Source organism: Gigantopelta aegis, chromosome 15, assembly GCF_016097555.1.
Source record: "Gigantopelta aegis isolate Gae_Host chromosome 15, Gae_host_genome, whole genome shotgun sequence".
Lineage (NCBI taxonomy): Eukaryota > Metazoa > Mollusca > Gastropoda > Neomphalida > Peltospiridae > Gigantopelta > Gigantopelta aegis.
This window is the reverse complement of record NC_054713.1, coordinates 33,426,922-33,453,131: the sequence shown is the minus strand read 5'-3', so window position 1 is coordinate 33,453,131 and position 26,210 is coordinate 33,426,922. Positions and strand designations below refer to the sequence as shown.

At 36.7% G+C, this 26,210-nt stretch overlaps 1 protein-coding gene across 1 annotated transcript in view; it reads right to left on the bottom strand.

Moving 5' to 3' along the window:
* Window positions 1-13,831, bottom strand: part of LOC121390484 (zinc finger protein castor homolog 1-like) — a 62,010-nt gene extending 48,179 nt beyond the window's left edge. The window contains exon 1 of the mRNA XM_041522311.1: window positions 12,565-13,831. Coding sequence (XP_041378245.1) covers window positions 12,565-13,792 — 1,228 coding nt within the window. The 5' untranslated portion in view covers window positions 13,793-13,831. The remainder of the gene's footprint in view (window positions 1-12,564) is intronic.
* Between the last annotated feature and the right edge of the window lie 12,379 nt (window positions 13,832-26,210).

Below are 26,210 nucleotides of genomic sequence, written 5' to 3'. Positions count from 1 at the left end.
TTCCCTTTGATATATCAATCATTGTGAACTGACTAGATGCAATGTACAAGACCACTGATTGCAAAAATCCTAAAACACCAGGTGAGAGATGTACGTGTACCACTCATCTATTATATCCCATCCACTTGTCAAAATATATGCAATAAAACTTAATCAATAAATTACACATAAACTTAAATAAATAAAAATATATATGAATTCAATAAACCTTAAAATTATAATTAGCCAAAAAAAATGAAAAAAAAAGTAATTGCTATAACAATGCACTTTTCTTTCTTTTTCAAAGTAAAATATTTGCATAATAAAAAGATACATTTCCTCTTATTTACCTATGTAACATTTTTCTTGTCCCAAGGCCACGATAATATTATTAATGTTGCCCCATTATTGGTAAATAAAGCCTCCAAGAAACTACATGAATGCCGATATACATATTCCCAGGGACGAAAGAATGTAAAAGAGAAGAACTACGGAAAGTGGTTTGCCTTCCAATATTTCGGGAAACATTTAAAAGTGTGAGAAATTTTCAGTTTTGCTCCTGCAAATTTACTTCGTCTAGGTCTAAATAGACAAGGATGTTGATCGTGCAAACAAGACGGGAAATAACCTTCAATATTTTGAAAACTTTTAACAGATTTAGAAATTTCTTTTGCTTATTTTGACAATTTTCAATATTTACACAAGAGACTCGACGACCACATCCCAGTACATACGACAAACAACGAAACAACAGTTTCCTGACCAAATTGTCAAGAGCGGCACAATCACCACTTTGAAGGACAGAACGACAGGCTCGACAAAACAAAAACAAAAGGACAAAAAAAGACAAATATTTAAATTGATGGGCAATTGCATATATTTAGAACAAATGTTTTAAAAGCCTTTTGTCATATTTCAGCTAATATACATACCGACATATACAATTAAAAATAACCCCCAAAAAAAAACATTAAAAGAAAAAAAAAGATATACTAATGTCATGTTTCACATATACAAGATAAATACAACAGTGTTTTTATCAAAGGGTACAAAGGGTAAAATTACGGTCCCTAAATTACTGGAGAAGAAAATGTTTTATTTAACAATGTACTCAACAAATTTTATTTACGGTTATACGGCATTGGATATATGGTTAAGGACCACACAGATATTGACAGAGGAAACCCACTGTCGCCATTTCATGGGCTACTCTTTTTGATTAGCAGCATGGGATCTTTTATATGCCCCATCCTACAGACAGGATAACACATACCACACCCTTTGATGTACCAATCGTGGTGCACTGTCTGGAGCGAAAAATAGCCCAATGTGTCCACCGACGGGGATCGATTCCAGACCGATCACGCATCGAGCGAATGCTTTACCACTGGACTACGTCCTGCCCACCGGAAATTACTGCATAAATGTCTCTAATATTTAGACAGGTTACAGTAAGAGAACTGCTGTTTAAAATCTGTCAAAGTACATATAATACAATGTCTAATTTCAAAAGATTTCAAAGCCATAACCACCTAATAGGGGCACTTATGATCTGTTTTGATTTTATTATGTACCCTCAAATTATTTTCTGGCAGAAAACCTCATAAAAGATAATGAAAAAATGCCCAAAAGAAAAATGATATTCAAAGTTATATTTCAACTTTTACACACACCAAAATGTAGAACAAAATATAGGCCTAATTAAACTTTTAACTTTTAAACTGTCATATATTTCAGTTATTATATACATGCAAAAATACAGAACAAAAGATAATGAAATAAAATGTTCCTTTAAAAAGAAAATAATAATTTAAAAAAATTATACATAAAATTTAATGTCATATAGTTCAACTATTAAACATGTGGGGAAAAAAAGTATGGTTCAAAAACAAAAACAAAAACCTATTAAAAAAAACCTATAAAAATACGAAACCACCATTGTTTTGACATTATGTGGCGACGACGTAGACAGGCGAAGAAAGGATACGAATATTGTAGTGGGTCAGATATGTGTCTGTGCATTTGATAATTACACAAAACACAAAAATTATGTTTCAAGCTACATGCACACGTATGCGTGTGAATACATTCCTGATGAAATTAAGTGGACAAAAGAGTCATTTGCAGGGCAATTCTCCCCACAGCATACATTAAGTATTTAAGCAAAACCATTCTATTACTTTATTATGGATAAAGAAGCTGAAAGACTGGATGGAAGTGGGCGGGGGGGGGGGGGGGGGGGGGGGGAGGAGAAGGGGGGGTTGTGAGCAAAAGGAATGAAAAAAAGCGAAGAGGACAGTGTTGGCCTAGTGAGCATGTCTCATGTTTATTTATTAGTCATTTGTTTGGGGGGTTTGGGGGGTTTTGAGGGGCTGACTATATTTCATGACAACAAATGAGTTTTTTCTCTTTTTTTTAACTATCAGAATACTTTAAACATGTATTTTTATTAGAACAAAGATAAAGGAGAAATTCTATTGAAAACAATTTAGACCAAAAACAAAAATGGTTTAATAAAGACGTTTGATGGGGAAAATAGGTTTTGAGAAATTACCAAAAAAAAAAAAAAAACTTTGTTAAGGTGGGCTGTAATTATGCCATTCCGGTTTTTTGCTTTCTGTCAAAATGAACACCATTTTTGTCGACAGCACGAGATGTTTTGTCTATATATTTACGTCTGTGTATTTTCTCACAATAACCTTTCTTTGCTTTATCTCAAAGTGCAAAAAGACAACAAAGGTTCGTTCTAAGGTCCTCTGATGCAGACAAAAGACACTACACATTGTTAAGAACAAACTCCACTTATAGCAGTCAACCACCATGTTTGGACATTCTACTGCAAGATTTTTTTAAAGCGAATAACAATTTGTTGCCATGATACAAATGTAGACAGGTCGGGAGGAAAAAAAACACTGAATGAGAGAAAACTGCTCCCTCTAAATTCATTTAAACAGCTCCAATATTTAAATTCACTTATTTTACTCACCCCACCCCACCTTCTTTTCACTTTCTTTTTTTCTTTTTTTTTACAATTTTGTTTTCTTAATTCTCCCTTTCTGGGTTTTTTTCCCCACTTGAGGGTTTTTTGTGGGTCATTTTACAATTCATTTTTTCTAAAAAAAAAAAAACAATTAAAAGTATTCATAAATTTTGTGTTAAAACTGAAAATACATTTTTATTGTATTCATAGGCTAAATGAGTCCATGTATGTTACAAGCAGAGCAACATGAAGACAATTTGTGTTTGAACTTTTCATGTGAATAAGTAAGAAAAATATTAATAAATCAATGTGCTCTAGTACGTGGTATCGTTAAACAAAACAAACTTCTTTATCTCAAGAAAGTCAAAAAGTGTTAATTTTCACTGCTATACTACTAAGATATGACATAATGACTAACATACTTTCAAAATTGTAAATTTAGTTCAGTCATTCACAATTCAAAGTTCTGTTTAGCAATTAAAATAACACTGCCTGAGGTTTGGCTAAAATTAACAGATGAATCAACTTTAATTGAGAAGATTTGAAGAAAAAAAAAAAAACATCTAAGAAGATTTGAGCCATGAGCCGTCTGAGTAATGCTCCAGTTTTTTACCAATGTCTTCCACTTGATATACGAGAGTATAACATTAGAAACAAGAACAAGTTGTCATAAAAGAAAGAAAGAAATATTTTATTTAACGATGCACTCAACACATCTTATTTACGGTTATATGGCGTCAGACCACACAGATTTTGAGAGGAATCCCGCTGTCGCCACTACATGGGCTACTCTTTCCGATTAGCAGCAAGGGATCTTTTACTTGCACTTCCCACAGGCTGGATAGCACAAACCATGGCCTTTGTTGAACCAGTTATGGATCACTGGTCGGTGCAAGTGGTTTACACCTACCCATTGAGCCTTGCAGAGAACTCACTCTGGGTTTGGAGTCGGTATCTGGATTAAAAATCCCACGCCTCGACTGGGATCTGAACCCAGTACCTACCAGCCTGTAGACCGATGGCCTAACCACAACGCCACCGAGGCAGGTAAGCTGTCATGAAGCACAGCTCATTTCAGTATATTATGTTGCCGTCATGAGCTTGTGTGTTTTTAGCCAAGGAAAGTCTACAGGGAGGGGGTAGAGAAGATACATAGGTATCTGCCAGAGGGTAAAATGGGTATGACCCTCACCCTAAACCTAACCCATTTTCTTTCAGGGGGAGGCTCCCATACTGTGATTGCATTCAATTCCATTGTGCCATACCCCAAAATATCTTTCTGGCAAAAACATTGGTAGGGGAGTGATTAATTGCTACCCAAACTTAGATTATGGGGAGTCATTTAAAACATTACTATATGGAAGAAATTTTTTTATTTAATGACGCACTCAACACATTTTATTTACGGTTATATGGCGTCGGACATATGTTTAAGGACCACACAGATATTGAGAAAACCCGCTGTCGCCACTTCATAAGCTATTCTTTTCGATTAGCAGCAAGGGATCTTTTATATGCACCATCCCATAGACAGGATAACACATACCATGGCCTTTGGTATACCAGTCATGGTGCACTGGCTGGGGTGAGAAATAGCCCAATGGGCTTACTATATGGATACCATATAAATTAACATGCTAATGGGAATTAAACATTACTCTCCTTGAAGTAGATTTAGAGTAATTTTATATGTAAAAAAGAGGAGTTAATTTGGACCATTTACTACTAATAAGGGCACTTCAAATCAACATGGCCACTTTCACCTAGGAACACACCCAATCACTCCACATATAATAAATAACTCACTCCACAGAAGGGATTCAAACCACAGACCTTTTGTACACAAGTCTAGTGCCTTAAAACACAATAATAAGCATATTCCCCATTAGAGATAAAATGCTTAATCTAAGCACTCACAGCCTATGCTAATTTAATGTGTTCAAACTTGACCGTAATAATGTTTTACAAGCAATGTTAGCAGGCAAGTGTTAGAAGACACCCATATTCATTTTAATTTATTTTGTGCTGTCAAAATGAGAACAATCTGCTGAGAACTCATTTGCACATGATCCAGCGTGTGCATGCTGTTAAGCTCCAAAAAATACACTGTTTGCAATAACAGCATTTACAATAAATACAAGTGCTGTGTGCGTTCTAAAAAATGCTAACAGCCAGGCGCAATGATCAAAGCAAGGTGGCAGTACATAGACCAGTGGTAAAGCGTTTGCTTGATGCGCGGTCGGTCTGGGATCGATCCCCTTCAGTGGGCCCATTAGGCTATTTCTCGCTCCAGCCAGTGCGCCACAAATAGTATATCAAAGGCCATGGTATGTGTTATCTTTTCTGTGGGATGGTGCATATAAAAGACTTTTCTGCTAATCGAAAAGAGTAGCCCATGAAGTGGCTACAGCAGGTTTCCTCTCTCAATATTTGTGTGGTCATTAACCATATGTCCGACACCATATAACCATAAATAAAATGTGTTGTGTGCGTCGTTAAATAAAACATTTCCTTCCTTGATCAAAGCAACTGACCACTTGCTCTGTGATAAGACATTGAAAGCTCTATAAACTGGACACCCACAAGATAAAATTCCATCAATTTATCAAAAGGATAGGCCTCAAACTTCTTAAATGTTCAATACATATAATGTATCACTACGCACACACACACACCATGCACGCACATGCACACACACACACACACACACACACACACATATACACACACAGATATATATATCAGAAATAAATGACAAATACTTAACTACTAATTATGTTCAAAACACAATTCTAATTTTAATGTTTATGGGGTCGGGACATAGCCCAGTGGTTAAGCGTTCGCTTGATGCGCGGTCTGTCTGGGATTAATCCCCGTCAGTGGGCTCATTGCACTACTTCTCATTCCAACCAGTGCACCACAACTGGCATACCAAAGGCTGTGGTGTGTGCTATCCTGTCTGTGAGATGATGCATATAAAAGATCCCTTGCTACTAATAAGAAATTTAGCAGCTTTCCTCTCTTAAGACTATGTCTGAATTACTAAATGTCTGACATCCAAAGTAAAGTTTGTTTGTTTTATTTAACGACGCCACTAGAGCACATTGATTTTTTATCTTATCATCGGCTATTGGACGTCAAACATATGGTCATTCTGACACTGTCTTTTAGAGGAAACCCGCTGTCGCCACATAGGCTACTCTTTTACAACAGGCAGCAAGGGATCTTTTATTTGCGCTTCCCACAGGCAGGATAGCACAAACCATGGCCTTTGTTGAACCAGTTATGGATCACTGGTCTGTGCAAGTGGTTTACACCTATCCATTGAGCCTTGCGGAGCACTCACTCAGGGTTTGGAGTCGGTATCTGGATTAAAAATCCCATGCCTCGACTGGGATCCAAACCCAGTACCTACCAGCCTGCAGAACGATGGCCTAACCATGACGCCACTGAGGCCGGTCTGACATCCAACAGCCGATGATTAATAAATTAATGTGCTGTAGTGGTGTCGTTAAACAAAAACAAACGCTAATGTTTATTGTAAAAATGCATTGGAGTGTGTTTATTAACTGCGGCCTGAACACAGCTGGTGTAAATGTTTCAAATGTGTGTGACTGTCACGACAAGACACAGGAGCCAGACTACATCCATCCAGTGTAGATGATCCACAATATGAGAAACTTGTTTTGTCTACATGTATGTAATTTACAATGGATAAATATTGTATACTCAGCACATAGGGCACGATCTAGCTCAGTTCACCATGCAGTAAAGGGGGAGGGACATAGCCCAGTGGTAAAAAATGTTGCCCGATGCACGGTCGGTCTGGGATCTATCCCCATCAGTGGAGCCTTTGGGCTATTTCTCGTCCCAGCCAGTACACTACGACTGGTATATCAAAGGCCGTGGTATGTGCTATCTTGTCTGTGGGATAGTACATATAAAAGATCCCTTGCTACTAAATGAAAAATGTCTCTAAAATTACCAAATGTTTGACATCCAACAGCCGATGATGAATAAATCAATGTGCTTTACTGGTGTCATTAAACAAAAATTAAAAAAAGTTGGTAAAGTGCTTTCCTGAGGTGCTTGTGTCATAGGATCAAATCACTTCAGTGGAGTGAACCCATTCCCTGACTGTTTTTCCCCTACCCCAACGAATGCCCTACGACTGGTGTATCAACGGTCACAATTACCTATCTGTCTATTTTCCCTGGATAGACTGGCCATAGAATTGAAGTTTATGCCCAGGACAGCATACCTGAACCTTTAATCATGAAAATTAAAATAAGTGAACACAAGAAGTTCCAATTAAACAAAATTAAAGTTTGTTTTGTTTACTGAAACTACTAGAGCACATTGATTTATTAATCATTGGCTACTGGACGTCTACATGATAACACATACCATAGGTTTTGATATACCAGTTGTGGTGCACTCAACTGAATGATAAATAGCCCAATGGGTCTATCAACAAAAGTTTCAACAAAGACTTCATTTTATATTGCACATCATATGAAAACCAGTTTTATCTTTATGACACAAATACAACAAATAACACATTCGCACTTATCTCTGATAGGTGTTTATACACATAAATGCTTTTAACGAGTACAGACACGGACAATTTTTATCAAAATATGTCAAAAGGATCAAATGTATCACCAAACATTTAGATCTTTGCTCTGTTTTCATAATTTAATCACTCCGTGAGCTTTGAACTTTGAGTTATAATACACAGGTTTTTTCTACTAACCCGCTCTTTGTGCTTATTGTGAAACAATGATCACGGTTTATCAAGAACACATAATGAAATAATTTAAGGTCTATACAGACCATGACAGGACAAAAAGTTGACTTGGCTGAACATTATGATCGGTATAACCTTGGAGTATTGGGGGGATGTTTTTTGCTTATAAATTAAGAATGAATTTTAACAGTTGATAAGACACAGACAGATAGAGAGACAAACAGATATACAATACACGAATGAATGAATGTTTAACGACACCCCAGCACGAAAAAATAAAATAGATATACAGAAAGAGAGAGAGAGAGAGAGAGAGAGAGAGAGAGAGAGAGAGAGAGAGAGAGAGAGAGAGAGAGAGAGAGAGAGAGAGAGACACAGACGGACAGACAGACAGACGGACAGACAGACAGAGACAGCGAGAGAAGAGAAAGAGAGAATGGGGGGGGGAGAGGGAGACAGAGAGAGACAGACAGAGAAAGACAGACAGAGAGAGACAGAGACATACATAATTTGTTTTTATTAAACAAGTTTAGTTTATGATATTATGTAAAAAGATACAACTGCACTAAATGCAAATTAAATGAAAACAAGTGCTTGGAATTATCTATGATAATTTAATGTAATTAAATGTCAGTGTTTTCTTAAGCACTATCTATACTGTTCAAAATAACTAGGGGATCAAACATACACGCAGCACCAAACTACGAGCACATTACCATGGCCATCCTGAGCCTAAATTTTACCCCCATTAAATGTGCATCACACATCACTGGATTTAATTTTCTCAGGAAATTGGCGAAATTAAGTCTTGCATTACAGGAAAACCTGAATGGAATACGTTACATTTTTCTGTGATTCATAGATGAGCAGACAAATTATGTCCTGTTGTTTGATTTGCCATATACATGTATGGTGTAAAATCATGCTATATTTATTTATGCACGTGGACTTAATGTGTATGGTGTTATTTATTTTGACATTTTGAGTAACATGGTTATTCTAGCTCAGACAGCAGAGATAGGACTTATTTATTATTTTTACAAATAAATAATAAGTGGAGTGGTTGTCATAAGCTTTTATTTTTTCATTTTAATTTATCTGGAGGTGGGTTTTTTTAACCCTGGCACAATTTTGTATGGTTAATATTGACAGATTAATTTCTATACCAAGATAGTCAGTACCTACAGTGGATTCTGTCTAAACTGGTATCAATGTAAACTGATGAAATGCACCAATATACACAGGGTGCTGGTTTACACAGGACTTTGAGTTCCTGCTGGTTTAGAAAGAAATCTGGATTGCACAGATGCCCGTTTGGACAGAGTCCATTATATTTGTGACATTATTTATTGTGATTCATATGAATGTACATATATAGAAAATACTACATAGGTAGCTGTTAGATATCATTTATCTTACAATGAGTTGTTTTAAAATGTATCGAGAGCAAGTTGGATATGTTTTTTAAACGAGTTGTAAGATAAACAAACAAAAATAATAACTAATTTTGGGGGGTGGGGGTGGGAGGGAGTTTCTGTTACTTTTCTTTTAATGGAATTGCAAAAACTAAATGGTTACTCTACCACTGAACATGAATGACAAAAGTTAAAGTTTGTTTGGTTTCAACTAAACATTTAATGACAACACTGAGTCATACCATTGTTTTGCCACACACTATTACTACTATAAATTATTATACTGTTCCAATTATTTTGTGTTTTGTTTGAATATACTTAACTTATTTAAAAGCTGTTTACATAAGTGATTCCAAAAAAAAGAAGAAAAAAAAGAGAGACACTATAGAATTTCATCTATTCAAAAAAAAAAAAAAAATCATGAATCGCAATAAAGCTTTTTGCTTAACAAAATCTGTACAAAAAATAACAGATAAAAACTGTGTTCTGAACCTTCATATTAATTTTTTTTTTTAAATTGGGAGTTTACTCACTTGCCGTATGTTACATGTAAAAGACAAGTTTTATGATTACAATAAAAGCAAATTATAAGAAGAAAAAAAAATAGCTTGGTAAAATCTCCATGTTGAAATGTGAATAAAATTGTAAGCTGGATGTGCACTAATAAGCAAGTAGTGTTTACGGGTAGTGGCCTGTGAAAGAACACGACTTTTCCCTCAAAACTTTAGTTTATACCTCTTTGTGAGCCATTTCAAAGAAACTGCTTTACTTGGTGTAAAGTTACACAGTACCTATAATAATTTAACAAAAAGTTGCCTGAATCCAGTTTCGTATATTAAGTCTCACATTAAGGAAATTTATGTTTAATGACACACATATATACACACACACAAAACAATATTAACAATAATGTAAAAAAAATACACACACAGATATATATATATGTATATATATATATATAGAGAGAGAGAGAGAGAGAGAGAGAGAGAGAGAGAGAGAGAGAGAGAGAGAGAGAGAGAGAGAGAGAGAGAGAGAGAGAGAGAGAGAGAGAGAGAGAGAGAATTTAAATTCATAAGGTTAGTAGTTAAGTCATCTACAAGTGTATTGGGAGTCCAGGGGTTTTGCTAGAAGGTACAAAGTGGAAAATTATATACCCTATATTTTTTTAACTGAATAGATACATTTTCATCATCTTTAGAAACATTATAGAACTGCTGTTTAAAATATGTCAAACTACATGAAATGACTTTCAAATTTCAAAAGATTTTAAACCCATAACCACCAAGTAATATGTTATATAGAGGATAATAAACGAGTTGCCAGTCATTATCAAATTTATGTCCCGAGTGAAATAATTTTTACATGTCACGAGCTTTAGCGAGTGACAAGTGAAAATTATTTCACGAGGGACATAAATTTGATAATAACTAGTACCGAGTTTGTTATTCTATTTATTACCCCAACTATTTTTTTTTTTTTTAAAAGCCTTTATTTTTTATATAGTCTACATCGGCTACAGGTCCATGTATATAGAAATGTACATGTATATAGAAACGATGTAAACTACTTTACTGTTCTGGATATTGCTTTAACTTTGTATTTTATTCACGGTTTACAGATAATTTTCAAAACCCAAAATTTCTATATATTCTGTAAAAAAAATCTATAATGAATTGCATTAAAGTACATTTTTATTACAAGTTTAACAATGAAACCAGAAAGACGTAAACGCAAACGCTTTAAACTACGTGACGACATTGTGTGTGCTTTGCCAAATCGTGATGACGTCATATTTAGTACCGACAAGGTGATTGGTTTGTTGGCATCAAATCGTCCAATAGTAGTGTACATTAAACCAATGCATGATAATTTCTCAGGGGAGAAATTATCATTATTATTTTTACTGTTATGAGTGCCTGCTGGGGTAATAAATACTTTTAATTACATACCCTCAAATTATTTTCTGGCAGAATTCCTGAAGGCTGATAGGCCTCAGGTTCATATCCCAGTCTGGCTCCCACCCAGAGTTGAGTTTTAACAGCTTGGGAGGGAGGGTTTGGGTTTGAGGGTGTGGGTCACAGCCCAATTGACTGGTCTAGGATCAATCCCCGTAAGTTGGCCTACCATGCAGCTGGGCTCTTTCTCGGTCTACCGAGCATTCCACAACTGGTGTAACAAAGGCCATAGTATGTACTATCACGAGCATAGGAAGGTGCCAAAAAGTGGGGGTTACTTTTATATTTACACACCTTTATACTATTATAATGTAAATATAAAGCAAAATATCTGAAAAGTGGGAGGGCATATGTCCCCCCTCGCTTCCTATGCCAGTGTACCATTCTGTCTAGTTTCAAAATATGACAAGATTATGTTAAAGAAACATTCCCTTCCTTTAGAATAGCACAAAATTAAGTCTTAATAGAAAAATATGTTAATTTTAAAATGTGCTGTTAAACAAACATTGCTTCACAGGTAAATTAAAATATCGCCTGGTGTTATATATATTTTTTTAAATCGCAAGCCATTGTTTCCAGCCCTGCTTTATAAATATATGCATGGCTGAAAGTTGACCCAGATGTCTGCTTCTGATCACTACTGTTTTTAAAATAAAGCCACAGTTCAGTCCTGGAGGTCATGCTGTTACTGGTGTTACTTAACACTTAAAATTAATGACTGGATATTGGTCAGTGCATAGTCAGCACTATATACACTGAAACACTAGAGCTCTGTGTTATTAATAGCTCCAATAAATAGAGATGCCAATGTCAGTGGAAAATGACATAAAAAAAGAAAAAAGTATATATATGTGGGAGCTTTTAGTCACTGGAAACAACTGTAGATAATTGTACATGTAGTTAGGGAAATAAACAAATTAAACCGTTTTTCTCCAAAATTGTGGAAGAGCCTATATAAAATCTGTCTGACCAATTCTTTTTATGTAATAATCATTCTTTGCCATTTAATTTAGCAAAGCAAAGATGACCTAAAGATCATTCTCCTGAAATATAACAAAGCAAGCAATCTCAATGAATTTAATAGCTGATATCAGGGCTCGAACTTGAGAATTTGTCTCCCATGGCAATTTTTTAAAGAAAAAGTAACATTTGCAGCAAATAAACATGATTGAAAGGTTATTTTGTTGTATGTGGACATATTTTAAATTTACAAACGTTAAATATCGGCAGATAATGTACACCAGGTGTAGACATTTTGCTACTGTTGAGAAACTACAGCAATTTATATTTCAACGACGCCAATTGCCGTTAGTGCTGTCATTAAGTTAAGAACCCTATGATATTGATGACCCAAGTTTCTGATTACGTATATAAACATTGTTTAGGTTTTTTATTTTCCAGGTGAGTGTGGTAAGAAAGAAGTATGACTATCCTTTCCTGGTAAAGACTGATAATCATGGAATCAAAAAGCTAAATTTAACTTACCTCCATTCAAATGAGCAAGCTTTGCTGTGGCAGAAAGACTAGAGTACAGTCCCTTGGCCGACCTCTGAGAGAAGCCGTTCGGTAACAAGTGTGATTTTGTCGGCATACCCGGGTCGCCCGCCTTCATGTTGCCCTCGAGACTTTGAGCAAGGCTTTGAGCAGCTTTCTGGTATTTGGAAAAGTTTTCTAACGGAATTTGCTTCGTCAGCGGTTCCGGCGGTCCACTGAACCCGTAAATACTCAGCAGTTCGTTCATTGTGTTGTTTGCATAGTCTTGTAAAACCCGCACCTCCGTCGCATCCGGGCTGTTGCCGCTGGCAACGAGCACGGGCTGCAGCGATTGGTCCTTAGCAGCAGTGGAATGTATCGATTGGTCAGCAGTGGAATCGAAAGTGTTCTTGTACGGCGGTGCCATATCCCTGTCACTGAAATCGGTCGACAAACTTTCCCTCGAGTCGTCATCATTTCGCCCGATGGACAAATCAAGAGGGGATCTCGACTTACTTTCCGAAGGCCTGTGAACATTTCCATCCTCCAAATCGGGCGTTTCGTCAAATTCACAATTAGACGAGCGGTCGAAGTCATTTGGCGACGTGACTCCGGAGCTGGCAAATGAAGCACTGTTATCGTCTAAAAATTCTTCCATTTCTTCCAACTCTCTGTCACTGCTAGCACGCGAGGACAAATCTCTGCTCTGGTTGTTAATTTCGTATTCAGACAGATCGTCCTTTTCGTCACAGAATTCCGAACTACTAAACGCCTTGCTAAAAGGAATGCTTCTTGGAGTCGAAGATTTCCGGCTCTTCTTGCGACCCGACCCTGTCAAAGGATTCAGGTCGGAAGTGTGGCACACTGTCGTTTCGAAACTCTTGTTGTAGTCGGCAAGTTTCTTATTGTTGTTATTGCTTTCAGGCGATCCACCACTGGATATTTCGCTAGCACCTTCTCCGAGTTTCTTCTCCTGAACTTCGACGAACGCAGACTTCATCATCGCTTGTTTTTTGGCAGCGGAGTCCAACGCACACACCGGAACTGACTGTTCCTCGATGCTGTTGCTACTGTTGATGGCACTTTTGATGCCAGTGTTGCTGCCAATACTGATGCCATCATTGATGCCATTGTTGCCACAGACACCATTGCTGTCGTTCACCTTGCTGGATGAAAGGCCGCACTTCAGCTTGGCACATATGGCATCAAGTTTGCCTAACTTCAGTGACAGGGCAGCCATTTTTAATTAGTTTCGTTACACTTCTTAGTTTTGATCACATGGCTGTTTTGGACCTGAAAGAAAGAAAATACCGAAATGAATTTTTTTTAAATGACAAATGTTTTTACATTTCTTTTAAATTAAAGTGGTTGACCCTACTTGTAGTTATTATCCAATTTAAAATAATTTTGGCTAGCCTATTACAGATTTATGTACTGTCAACTTGTGTTGAAATAACCAAATTATCAACTAAGAATTAACTAGATAGTCCTTCTTGGTCGACAATATGTTAGACAGTAAAAAACAGCCATCATTTCAGCACATGTGCCATCTTGGGTATTTTCCCTCATTCACTAAAGCAAGATATATAATTCATTCATTAATTTATAGTTATTTTCGTGCTTATAGTAAAATTAAGGTTCAAGCACAATGTCCTGGGCACACACACCTCAGCTATCTGGCCTGTTTGTCCAGGACTGCATGAGGGTTAGTGGTTAGTTGTTATTAGTGGTTAGTGAGAGAGAAGTCAGTGTAGTGGCCTTACACCTATCCATTAAGTTGTTAGACTGCACAGGTGGGAGCCAGTACCAGGAGGTGAACCCAGTACCTACCAGCCTCAAGTCTGATGGCTTAACAATATTACACCACTGAGGCCGTTAAGAGATAACATTTATTGTGTATTGTGAGACATCTAAATAACTGTTGATTTAATGTTGGTTTGGGGTATGTGTCCTTAAAAAAATCATTCCCCAGGCTTAGTGAAACCGACCATCTAAGATAATAACAAGACACAGCCTCTTAACACAGGTTACTGCATAATACAGGTCATGTTGTATACATTACACAAGTTTAAAGAATAGTATAATGACCTGAGCCCTTATTATCGAAATGATAAACATTTTTAATTGCAAGAGCAGTGTGATAGATGTTTGTTTTATTTACACGCTTGATGCATGGTCGGTCCAAGATCGAGCCAGTGCACCATGACTGGTCCACCAAAGGCCATGGTATGTGCTATCCTGTCTGTGGGATGGTGCATATAAAAGATCTCTTGTTACTAATGGAAAAATGTAGCATGTTTCCTTTGAGAAATGTTTGACATCCAATAGGAAGGAAGGAAATGTTTTATTTAGCGACACAACACATTTTATTTACAGTTATATGGCGTCAAACATATGGTTAAGGACCACACAGATACTGAGGGACGAAACCAGCTGTCGCCACTTCATGGGCTACTCTTTTCAATTAGCAACAAGGGATCTTTTATATGCACCATCCCACAGACAGGGTAGTACACACCACAGCCTTTGATATGCCAGTCGTGGTGCACTGGCTGGAACGAGAAATAGCCCAATGGGCCCACCGATGGGGATCGATCCCAGACTGACCGCGAATCGAGCGGGCGCTTTACCACTGGGCTACATCCTGCCCCGATTGACATCCAATAGCCGAACACTGTGGTTTTACATAATTATATATAAATTAAAATAATATTATCTTATGTCCTTACCACTTGTGACACCCAATAGCCTATGTGTATTTTTGTGCTGGGGTGTCGTTAAACAAAAGAAAGAAAAACATGTTTTATTTAACGACGCACTCAACACATTTTATTTACTGTTATATGGCGTCAGACATATGGTTACGGACCACACATATTTTGAGAGGAAACCTGCTGTCGCCACTTCATGGGCTACTCTTTCCGATTAGCAGCAAGGGATCTTTTATTTGCACTTCCCACAGGCAGGATAGCACAAACCATGGCCTTTGTTGAACCAGTTATGGATCACTGGTCGGTGCAAGTGGTTTACACCTACCCATTGAGCCTTGCGGAGCACTCACTCAGGGTTTGGAGTCGGTATCTGGATGCAAACCCAGTACCTACTAGCCTGTCGGCCGATGGCCTAACCATGACACCACCGAGGCCGGTTGTCATTAAACATTCATTCATTCATTACAATAGCCGATGATTAATAAATCAATATGCTCTAGTGGTGTCATTAAACAAAACAAACTTTAATAAACTTTTTTTTATTATATTCAATTTACAGTAGTGACATTTTGGGGTCTTTTGGCACAGACATGTGTGTATGAAATATTACTGATATTGTTCAAATAAATCCAGATATAGATGCATGGGCAGATGATTCATAGAAGAAGAAAAAAAAGGTTGCTTAATCTTTTGTGTGGATAATACCCTGCATGGAATAACAAGTTAAAATAAAGGGTCAAATACATGTAAGCATGCATGCATTTAGAATAATAAGGAAGTTTGACAGTAATAAAAAAAATTATGACTTGAGAAATCTTATCTTGAATTATTGGACCCAAGCAGACACCATTAACATGCATTATCAGAGACACGTGTCATACTTCACTATTTATATTTTTACATTTATTTGTACTGTATTATATTAAAAAAATAAAAAAATAAAAATTGTTTAACAACATCACTAGAGAACATTGATTTATTAATCAGCGGCTATTGGATGTCAAACATTTGGTAATTCTGACATATAAGCTTAGACAGAAAATCTGCTACACTTTTCCGTTAGTAGCAAGGAATCTTTATAGGCACCATTCCACAGACAGGATAGCACATACCATGACTTTTGGTATACCAGTCGTTGTGCATTGGCTGGAACGAGAAATAACCTAACGGGCCCACCGACGGGGATCGATCTTAAACATGACTGAGCATCAGGTGAGCATTTTACCATTGGGCTGTGCCCCGCCCCTTATTTGTGATAAATTAGCTACAAATTAATCTATGTGTAAACGTGCGTTCTGCACAATTAAATAAACAATATCATCAAGTCTGTAACGTTCTTGCTGCCACTCAACATAATCTATGCTCTCCTTAACTTAAGAAGCCTGGATAAATATAAAATTAAAATTTAAAAGAAAGGAATGTTTTATTTAACGACACACTCAACACATTTTATTTACGGTTATATGGCGTCAGACATGTGGTTAAGGACCACACAGATATTAAGAGAGGAAACCTGCTGTCGCCACTTCATGAGTTAATCTTTCCGATTAGCAGCAAGGGATATTTTATATGCACCATCACACAGACAGGATAGTACATACCACGGCCTTTGATATACCAGTCGTGGTGCACTGGCTGGAACGAGAAATAGCCTAATGGGCCCACTGACAGGGATCGATCCCACACTGACTGCACATTGAGCGAACGCTGTACCACTGGGCTACGTCCCGCCCCAAATTAAAGTTAAAAGTTTGTTTTGTTTAACAACACCACTACAGCACATTAATCAATCATCAACTATTGGGTGTCAAACTTTTATTAATTCTGACACAGTTTTCATAGACACCTGCTACATTTTGTCATTATCAAGAAGGGATTTTTTTATATGCATTTCCCACAGAACAGCACATACCACAGCCTTTGATGTATCAGTCAAGGGGCATTGGTTGGGATGGGAAAAAAATCAATCAGAAAATGGGTCCACCGGGGTTTGATTATCCGATCCAAGCACCTCAAGCAAATGCTCTGATATCAACTAAGCAAGATCCTACCCCGAGTTAAAAATATAAAGTAAACAGAAAAATCTACATCAAGACAGCATCAAGTTATTCACTGTTGTACAATTAAGGGTGGTAAACACATCAGTGAAAAACTGAAAAATCATATTGTTAACCTGTTGGCCATCCTCTATAGATTTTCCAATAAAATAATACTAAAGAAATCATATTGTTAACCTGTCGGCCATGCTCTATAAATTTTCCAATAAAGTAATATTAAGAAATCATATTGTTATTCGTTGATCACCTTCTACAAATTTTCCATTAAAATTATATTCTGAAACCATGTGGTTTTATCTTTTAGCCACTTACAGTTGATTTTGCAATAAAATTATATTGTTAAATCACATGGCTAACCTGTTGGCCACTGTCTATAGATTTTCCAATGAAATTATATTATTAAATAATATGGTTATCTTTTGGCCATTTTCTGTAGATTTTCCAATAAAACAATATTGTGAAATCATATGGTTGTCTGCATGTTGGTCACCCTCTATAGATTTTCCAATAAAATAGAACAATTTCTACCAGTAAATTAGTTACAGGTACTAATGAGACATGCAAAGAATGGTGAATGATGATGGTTGATCACTATATACTGGTTTTTACACCTAACTTCAGGTGAATGTGATGTGATAGAATATGATGGTAGCAGTCACATTGTTGGCAAGCACTCAGATTCCTGAACACGTTTTTATGCCTAACTTCAGATGAATGTGAGGTGATAGAAGAAGATGATGGTACCAGTCACACTGTTGGCAAGCGCTCGGACTCCTGAACACATTTTTATGCTTATATCTTCAGATGAATGTGAGGTGATAGAAGAAGATGATGGTACCAATCACACTGTTTGCAAGCGCTCAGACTCCGGAACACATTTTTGTGCTTATAACTTCAGATGAATGTGAGGTGATAGAAGATGATGACGGTACCAGTCACACTGTTTGCAAGCGCTCGGACTCCTGAACACATTTTTATGCTTATAACTTCAGATGAATATGAGGTGATAGAAGATGATGACGGTACCAGTCACATTGTTGGCAAGTGCTCGGACTCCTGAACACATTTTGTTTTGTTGTGGGGGTTTTTTGGGGGGGGGGGGGGGTTGGGTTTTTTTGTAACGACACCACTGTAGCACATTGATATATTAATCATCGGCTATTGGATGTCAATCATTTGGTAATGAACACGTTTTTATGCTTATATCTTCAGATGAATGTGACATGACAGAAGAAGATGATGGTACCAGTCACACTTCTGGCAAGCGCTCGGACTCCTGCATGAACACGCCTCTGGCCAGCCATTCTGGCCACGCACCTGTTAGCCTCAGAGAAGGAAGCGGCTTATGGAATGATGGAGTGCCTGCCCGGGGGGGTTATAGGTTATCACACTGCTGCCCATAGTGGACACATAAAGTGCAGGTATAACTGCTGATCAAATATACATCCGTCTCGTCATAATTTCTGAGTTATCTCAACTTAAACCCAGGATGTAGCCCAGTGGTAAAGCACTGGCTTGATGTGTGGTCGGTTTAGGATTGATCCCCGTCGGTGACCCATTGGGATATTTCTTGTTCAAGCCAGTGCACCATGACTGGTATATAATTGGCCATGGTATGTGCTGTCCTGTCTGTGATAACTTAAAGATGTATTAATTGCTGCAAATGGAACAATGTAGTGGGTTTCCTCTGAAGGCTATGTGTCAGAATTAACATATGTTTGACATCCAATAGCAGATGATTAATTAATCAATGTGCTCTATTGATGTCGTTAAACAAAACAAACTTTTAACTTAAAACTTTACTTAACACTCTTTTCATAAAACCATTATTACCATACCATCATGAGCTATACTCCATCCTTAATAATACAATGTACAATCATTTCAATGAATAACATTACCACTCTTCAAATATAATCAGAGAGTGTAAGTCAAACAAAGTTAAAAGGTGATAATGACTAACCTGTCACTGCTTGAAATATACTGATAGAAGGAAATAAGGGAACATATAAATAGTAACAGCAAATATGAACTGTACAACCAATCCCCTCATCGACAAAAGTAAACTTTGTTTTGTTTAACAACACCACTAAAGCACAGTGATTAATTAATCATTGGCTATTGGATGTCAAACATTTAGTAATTCTGACACCTAATCATCAAAGGAGAGTGCGGGATTTAGCTCAGTCGGTTAAGCACTCGCTTAAGGTGCTGGTGTCGCAGGATCGAACCTCCTCAGTGGATTCGTTCCGACTGATTGGGTTTTTCCTCGTTCCAACCAGTGCACCACAACTGGTCAAAGGCGATGGTAAGTGCTTTCCTGGCTGTGAGAAAGTACATATAAAAGATCATTTGCTGCATTAAGAAAATGTCGCGGGTTTCCTCTATTGACTATAAACCCAGGCCATAGGATTTCAAACTTCATGGGAAACACTTTTTTCAGTTCTGTGCCTTGTGATCATGGGAACCCATCAGAAACTGTTTACATTATTTTTGTTGAACAGTCGTACTCGATATAATAATCATGGGAAAACAAATATCCGGTTCCGTGATTTTACCGACATGGTACCAGAAATTATTGTTACCGTGCAATTCGAAGGCCAGCACACCAAAATGAAATTATTTACCAAAACCAACATTCTTGGAGACCGAAATATAGACTATAAGTAGTTAATTATATTTGGTCTCAAGTACTAGGCACCGGCATAAGAAGTGTGTGTGCAAAGATATTTTGCTTTTTATATTTGCTTTATAATACAGACCTTGCTTTTTAAGGTGCACGGGTGCGATCGCTCTCGTACAGCGCACGTAATTTCAATCTGACGAGTGTGAAAAACAGCGCACGTTACACTCAACAAACCGCCCACGTAAAATAGATGGGTATATTTATAGATGGGTTTACAAAAATCAAGTTTTCATAGCTCATTTAGCTGATAGGAAGGTCCTTTTATTAAAACAATAAAAATTAAAAACATGGCGGTGGCTTCTATGCAGTCGTTAAACTGGTATTTCTCTTTGTTGAACAAATTGGGAAATACTGGTTTAATAGACAATTTTGTAGATGTATCAGTCAAAATCCAATCGGAGCTACACTGCCTATTTTATTTATTTTGGACAGTGATTTTTCACTCGCCTTAGCATATTGAGGTGTGCGATTTTCCACTCGCCTATAATTTTCAAAAACCAAAGGCTGATAATAGTGTAAAAGTGTGTAAATATAAAAGTGTGCCCCACACACACACTTTTTGGCACCTTCCTATGCCACTGCTATGTGTTCCCGTATTTCTTTTTTCCATCAGTATATATATATATATATATATATATATATATATATATATATATATACATACATACATACATACATACATATATACATATATATATATATATATATATATATATATATATATATATATATATATATATATATATATATATATATATATATACATATATATATATATAATATATATATATATATATATATATATATATATATATATATATACACATACATATATATATATATATATATATATATATATATATATATATATACATATATATATATATATATATATATATATATATATATATATATATGTGAATGCCAAAAGCAGTTGAAACATCACAAGTATTTAAAACTACATTTCTATCTGTCACACACATTCTTGAAAATCATAATAATGCACCCAGCAAGCTGTGGACATACCAAAGGAATGATATATAGTGATAGACAGTAATCATGCAATTATCTGCTGACATATTTTGACAGTTTTAACATTTTACTCTTTGCGAATGTGAATATTATAAATACCAAGTTAGGAGAGAATACCTCGAACATGTTTGTTGTACTTCTACCAGACATAGTCTAGTCTGTTTATGTTAAAAAGGAATCTAACAAATTGACATGCACGTACATGTGTACAATGAATACTGATAAACTACAATGAAATTAACTAAAAAAGATCATAAGTAAGTAAATGAAATGTATATTATTAATAAATAAATAAATAAAATTCATTGAATTTCAGTGTGTGGACCAAATCACATAATATTTTCTTTCTTTCTTTCAAAATAAATAAATAAAATAAACAAATAATGATAAAATAATAACAAAAATTACACTGTAATATAATGACCGGCCTCGGTGGCGTCGTGGCAGGCCATCGGTCTACAGGCTGGTAGGTACTGGGTTCGGATCCTAGTCGAGGCATGGGATTTTTAATCCAGATACCGACTCCAAACCCTGTGTGAGTGCTCCGCAAGGCTCAATGGGTAGGTGTAAACCACTTGCACCGACCAGTGATCCATAACTGGTTCAACAAAGGCCATGGTTTGTGCTATCCTGCCTGTGGGAAGCGCAAATAAAAGATCCCTTGCTGCCAATCGGAAGAGTAGCCCATGTAGTGGCGACAGCGGGTTTCCTCTCAAAATCTGTGTGGTCCTTAACCATATGTCTGACGCCATATAACCGTAAATAAAATGTGTTGAGTGCGTCGTTAAATAAAACACTTCTTTCTTTCTGTAATATAATGGTTTTTTAATAACATACATACATTAATTAATTAATTATCATGTTAGTATTAGCACTCATGTCATGTGTTTTTATAAAAGTTTTATCATTATGCATTATACTTTTAGTCACATCCAATTTATCGGTCTTCTTTTAACACAAATTAGAGCATAATTTAGTCAAACCGTTATAAATCGACCATCTAAGACAATAACAAGACACAGCCTCTTAACACAGGTTACTGCATATTACAGGTCATGTTGTATACATTAGACAAGTTTAAAGAATAGTATAAAAGACAGGTTGTGCCGTTTAATACAGGTGTTTGTATTGTATATATTAATTTCAGAAAATACCAATGAGGTCTTTAAAGACAGGTGGCTGTTAAATACAGATTACCGTATACTGTATTAGATGATTAGATAAAACAGTTTGACAGAAAACTCTCTGGCGAAGTCAGACGTTGTGCCCACGACAGGCATGCTTGAATGATTCTCTGATGGAAGCATGTCAATTAAACATTACCCGCACCCACCCTCAAGACAGTGGCTGCCTAATTAAGGTGGCAATTTAAGCAGGTTTGAATGCACAATTAACAGCTTTTTTATATTTCTTGCTATAACAAAAAAGGTTCACAGTACATCAAAGATTAACACCCACTATATACATGCACGTAGCATGTACCATTATCGTACAAAGAAAACTGTAAAGCACAAAATGTTTCCGAGATATTAATTCTATAAATGCCCGGGCTGCTCATTTGAATTATTTAGTTCATGGATTGAGAAGCATTATTGGAATATTGATGTGTCGCATTGGTTATAGTTGCATTGTTATCCCATTTTAAATCTATGTACATGTACATGTGGGTTTTAATTAGAATAGAATGGTGCAATCAACACAATTCACAGAGTGCATGCACATACAAATGCAACAACTAGCCACACATATAATAATTCATTCTCTCTCTCTCTCTCTCTCTCTCTCTCTCTCTCTCTCTCTCTCTCTCTCTCTCTCTCTCTCTCTCTCTCTCTCTCTCTCTCTCTCTCTCTCTCCCCTCTTTCTCCCCTCTCTCTCTCCCTCACTCGCACTCTCTCTCTCTGTCTCCCCTCTTTCTCTCTCTCCCTCCCTCCCTCTCTCTCTGTCTTCCCTCTCTCTGTCTTCCCCCTCCCTCCCTCCCTCTTCCCCCTCCCTCTCTCTCCCTCCCTCCCTCTCTCTCTCTCCCTCCCAAACCCTGAGTGAGTGCTCTGCAAGGCTCAATGGGTAGGTGTATACCCCTTAACCTAACCCTAACTCTCATTTTTTATTACTAACCTGTATACAAAATAAATAAATAAATAATAATAATAAACGCTTTAAAAGAAAAGCAACTATTGCTTTCATAAAAGAGAGGTATATTCTGGGCTAATCCAGTTTATACCCAGGGCATAGTTTGGGGGGGGGGGGGGGGGGGGGGGGGGGGGGTATATTTTGGGCTATTACATCAGTACCGGGCTGAGAAAATGGTACCTACCAGCATTATGTCCGATGGCTTAACAATGACACCACCGAAGCCGGTTTTACCATTAGCAGCATTTTTCCACAGACAGCTTTTGATATACACTGCTTGGGATAGGCGGAAAATCCAATCAGAGAACAGGTCCACCGATGAGGTTCGATCCTGTGACCAAAGTATCTCAGGCAAGTACTCTACCCACTGAACTAGACCCATCCAAAATGTATATACAGTTTTTACATGCACATGTTAATGAGGTTTGCCTTAAAAGTACATGCAAGCTTATGTGAGAGTGTTTGTTCTTAAAAGTAAGCTTCTTTCCTTTCACAAAGCCGGTATTTGTCTACAGACACTGAACAAAGATCAATTAAATATCACAACATAGCTAGTATATGCATCACTAATATCTCTAAGCAGGCTTATTTTCCTAATAGAGGAACAATGCATACCAATATTTACACTGAAATGCCCACCCTGGCTAAACAGTCAAGATTTGATATTACTTAAGTTTACATTGTGAAGAAGGGAGGCAATGTAGGACAAAGGGAAATAGCTTAGAACTTCTGACTGAGGTGCAGTGGGTTATAAGATCAATTCTTATCAGTGGATTCATACCTATTTCACTATTAAGGATGTACATTGTTCAAAAAATATTTCAACTAGAATCAAACAAATATTATGTAACAACTGTTCCTCTTCAATCAACACCCACTTCCCCCACCCAATCATTTCTGTATTAGCCTTAATTTTAACCGATTTATTATATAATATTTCTTTTTAGTATTAAGACCACATCGATAATGTGCAGGAAGACTGTTTTAAAAATCTTGATTAGCGATATTTCTAGTCAACTGCAAATTGATTAGCAACTAGTGTTTAATGTTTTAGAATTGTTTAGTGATTTTTGAAACTTGCATAGCGAATCGTGACGCGATATTGAACAAAATGTTCTATGATGTGTAAGTCATAAAAAAAACTACCTAAAACACACACACACACACACACACACACACACAGAGAGACAGAGAGAGAGAGGAGATGAGAGAGAGAGAGAGATGAGTGGAGAGAGGAGAGAGAGAGAGAGGAGAGAGGAGAGAGAGGAGAGAGAGAGAGAGAGAGAGAGAGAGAGAGAGAGAGAGAGAGACAGACAGACAGACAGACAGAGAAACAGACATAGACAGACAGAGAGACAGACACACAGACAGATATACAGACAGACAGACAGAGAGACACAGACTGACAGACACACACATGAACACACACACACCACACATAGAGAGATGTGTAAGTAATAAAAAAAACTACCTAAAACTCACACACACATACACACACACACACACACAGAGAGACAGACAGACAGACAGACAGGCAGACAGACAGACAGAGAGAAACAGACAAACAAACAGACACACACACAGAGACTGACAGACACACACATGAACACACACACACACACACACAGAGACAGACAGACATACACACCAGGGGTTGAAATTTAAATTTTTTACCACTATCCCAAAGGAATAGTGAATTGCAAAAAACACTACTCCGTCTAAAAATGTACTATCCCTTCAATTATTAATGTACCACTAGTTTTCCTGACTGTGCTACGTCGCCCTGTACAACATTGCGTAACGAACAATTGTTTATATACCAGTCTATGCATTACTGCGTACTAGCTGGAACTACAAACGAACTCACTCCAAACATTAGTCTCGATCAAAAAGACATTTATTTTGTACCAGTAAGTATATGAGAAAGGTCTTAGTAGTGCGAGGATTTGTTCTGCAGAAAAATTTAGCTGAAGAAAAAGCGTAAGCGGAATAGTCGCAGGCGATTTTCGGTATTCCGTGCTTTATTTTCACTTTCATGATGGAATATTGGAAGAATTGTTTTACTATTCCGTTTCGAAATTTACTATTTGCGGAATAGCGTAAAATTCTACCCCTGCACACACACACACACACACACACACACAGAGAGAGACATACACACTCACACACAGTGAGACATACAGACACTCACAAAGACATACAGTAAGACATACCCATAGACAGACAGACAGACAGACAGACAGTAAGACAGACAAACAAACAATCTAAAATTCTAAACATCTAAAGTTACTCCAGTACAAACAATAATGAAATATTGCCACAGGTTATTACTGAATAACTTCAGTACTGTAGTATATACATGGCACTTTAAGTACTGCAGACACCACAATACTATAGACAGTAATAAAATATACCTGTAACTTATAAATTAAAAACTCAGATATATATCTCGTACCCATAGTCACTCAACGCAGGTTCTAAAGTTACAGACCACAATAAAATGCACCAAGCTCAATGCAATACTAGTACAAATAAATTTGGCTTTGTCTAACGACACCGTGAGAGCACGTACATTACACTATGCAAATACAAAATCTTCAATATTAATTATCTAGATACCTCAATACATGCACTTCATGCATTAAGCAACAAACTGCAGCACTAATGTATAAATTAAAAATTAGTTTTTCTTATGTCTAGCACATATGAAACCTTGGTATGTGTACATACCAACACAACTATATGTATGCACGTACTTCAATAAAGTATAGAACATTCAACACTATAAATTGAAAACTTCACTTCAGATATCAAGATACCTACAGTACCTCAATATAAATACTTCAGCTAAACTAAATATAGTAATTAAGTATAAATTAAAAACTTAGGTTTTTTGGGGTTTTTTTATATCTAGCACACATGAAAGCTTAGTTCATGTGTACCAACGTAGCTACGCACATCGATAAAATATAGCACATTCAACACTGTATATGAATTAAAAACTTCAACTTCAGATATCTAGATACTTACAAATACTACAGTTAA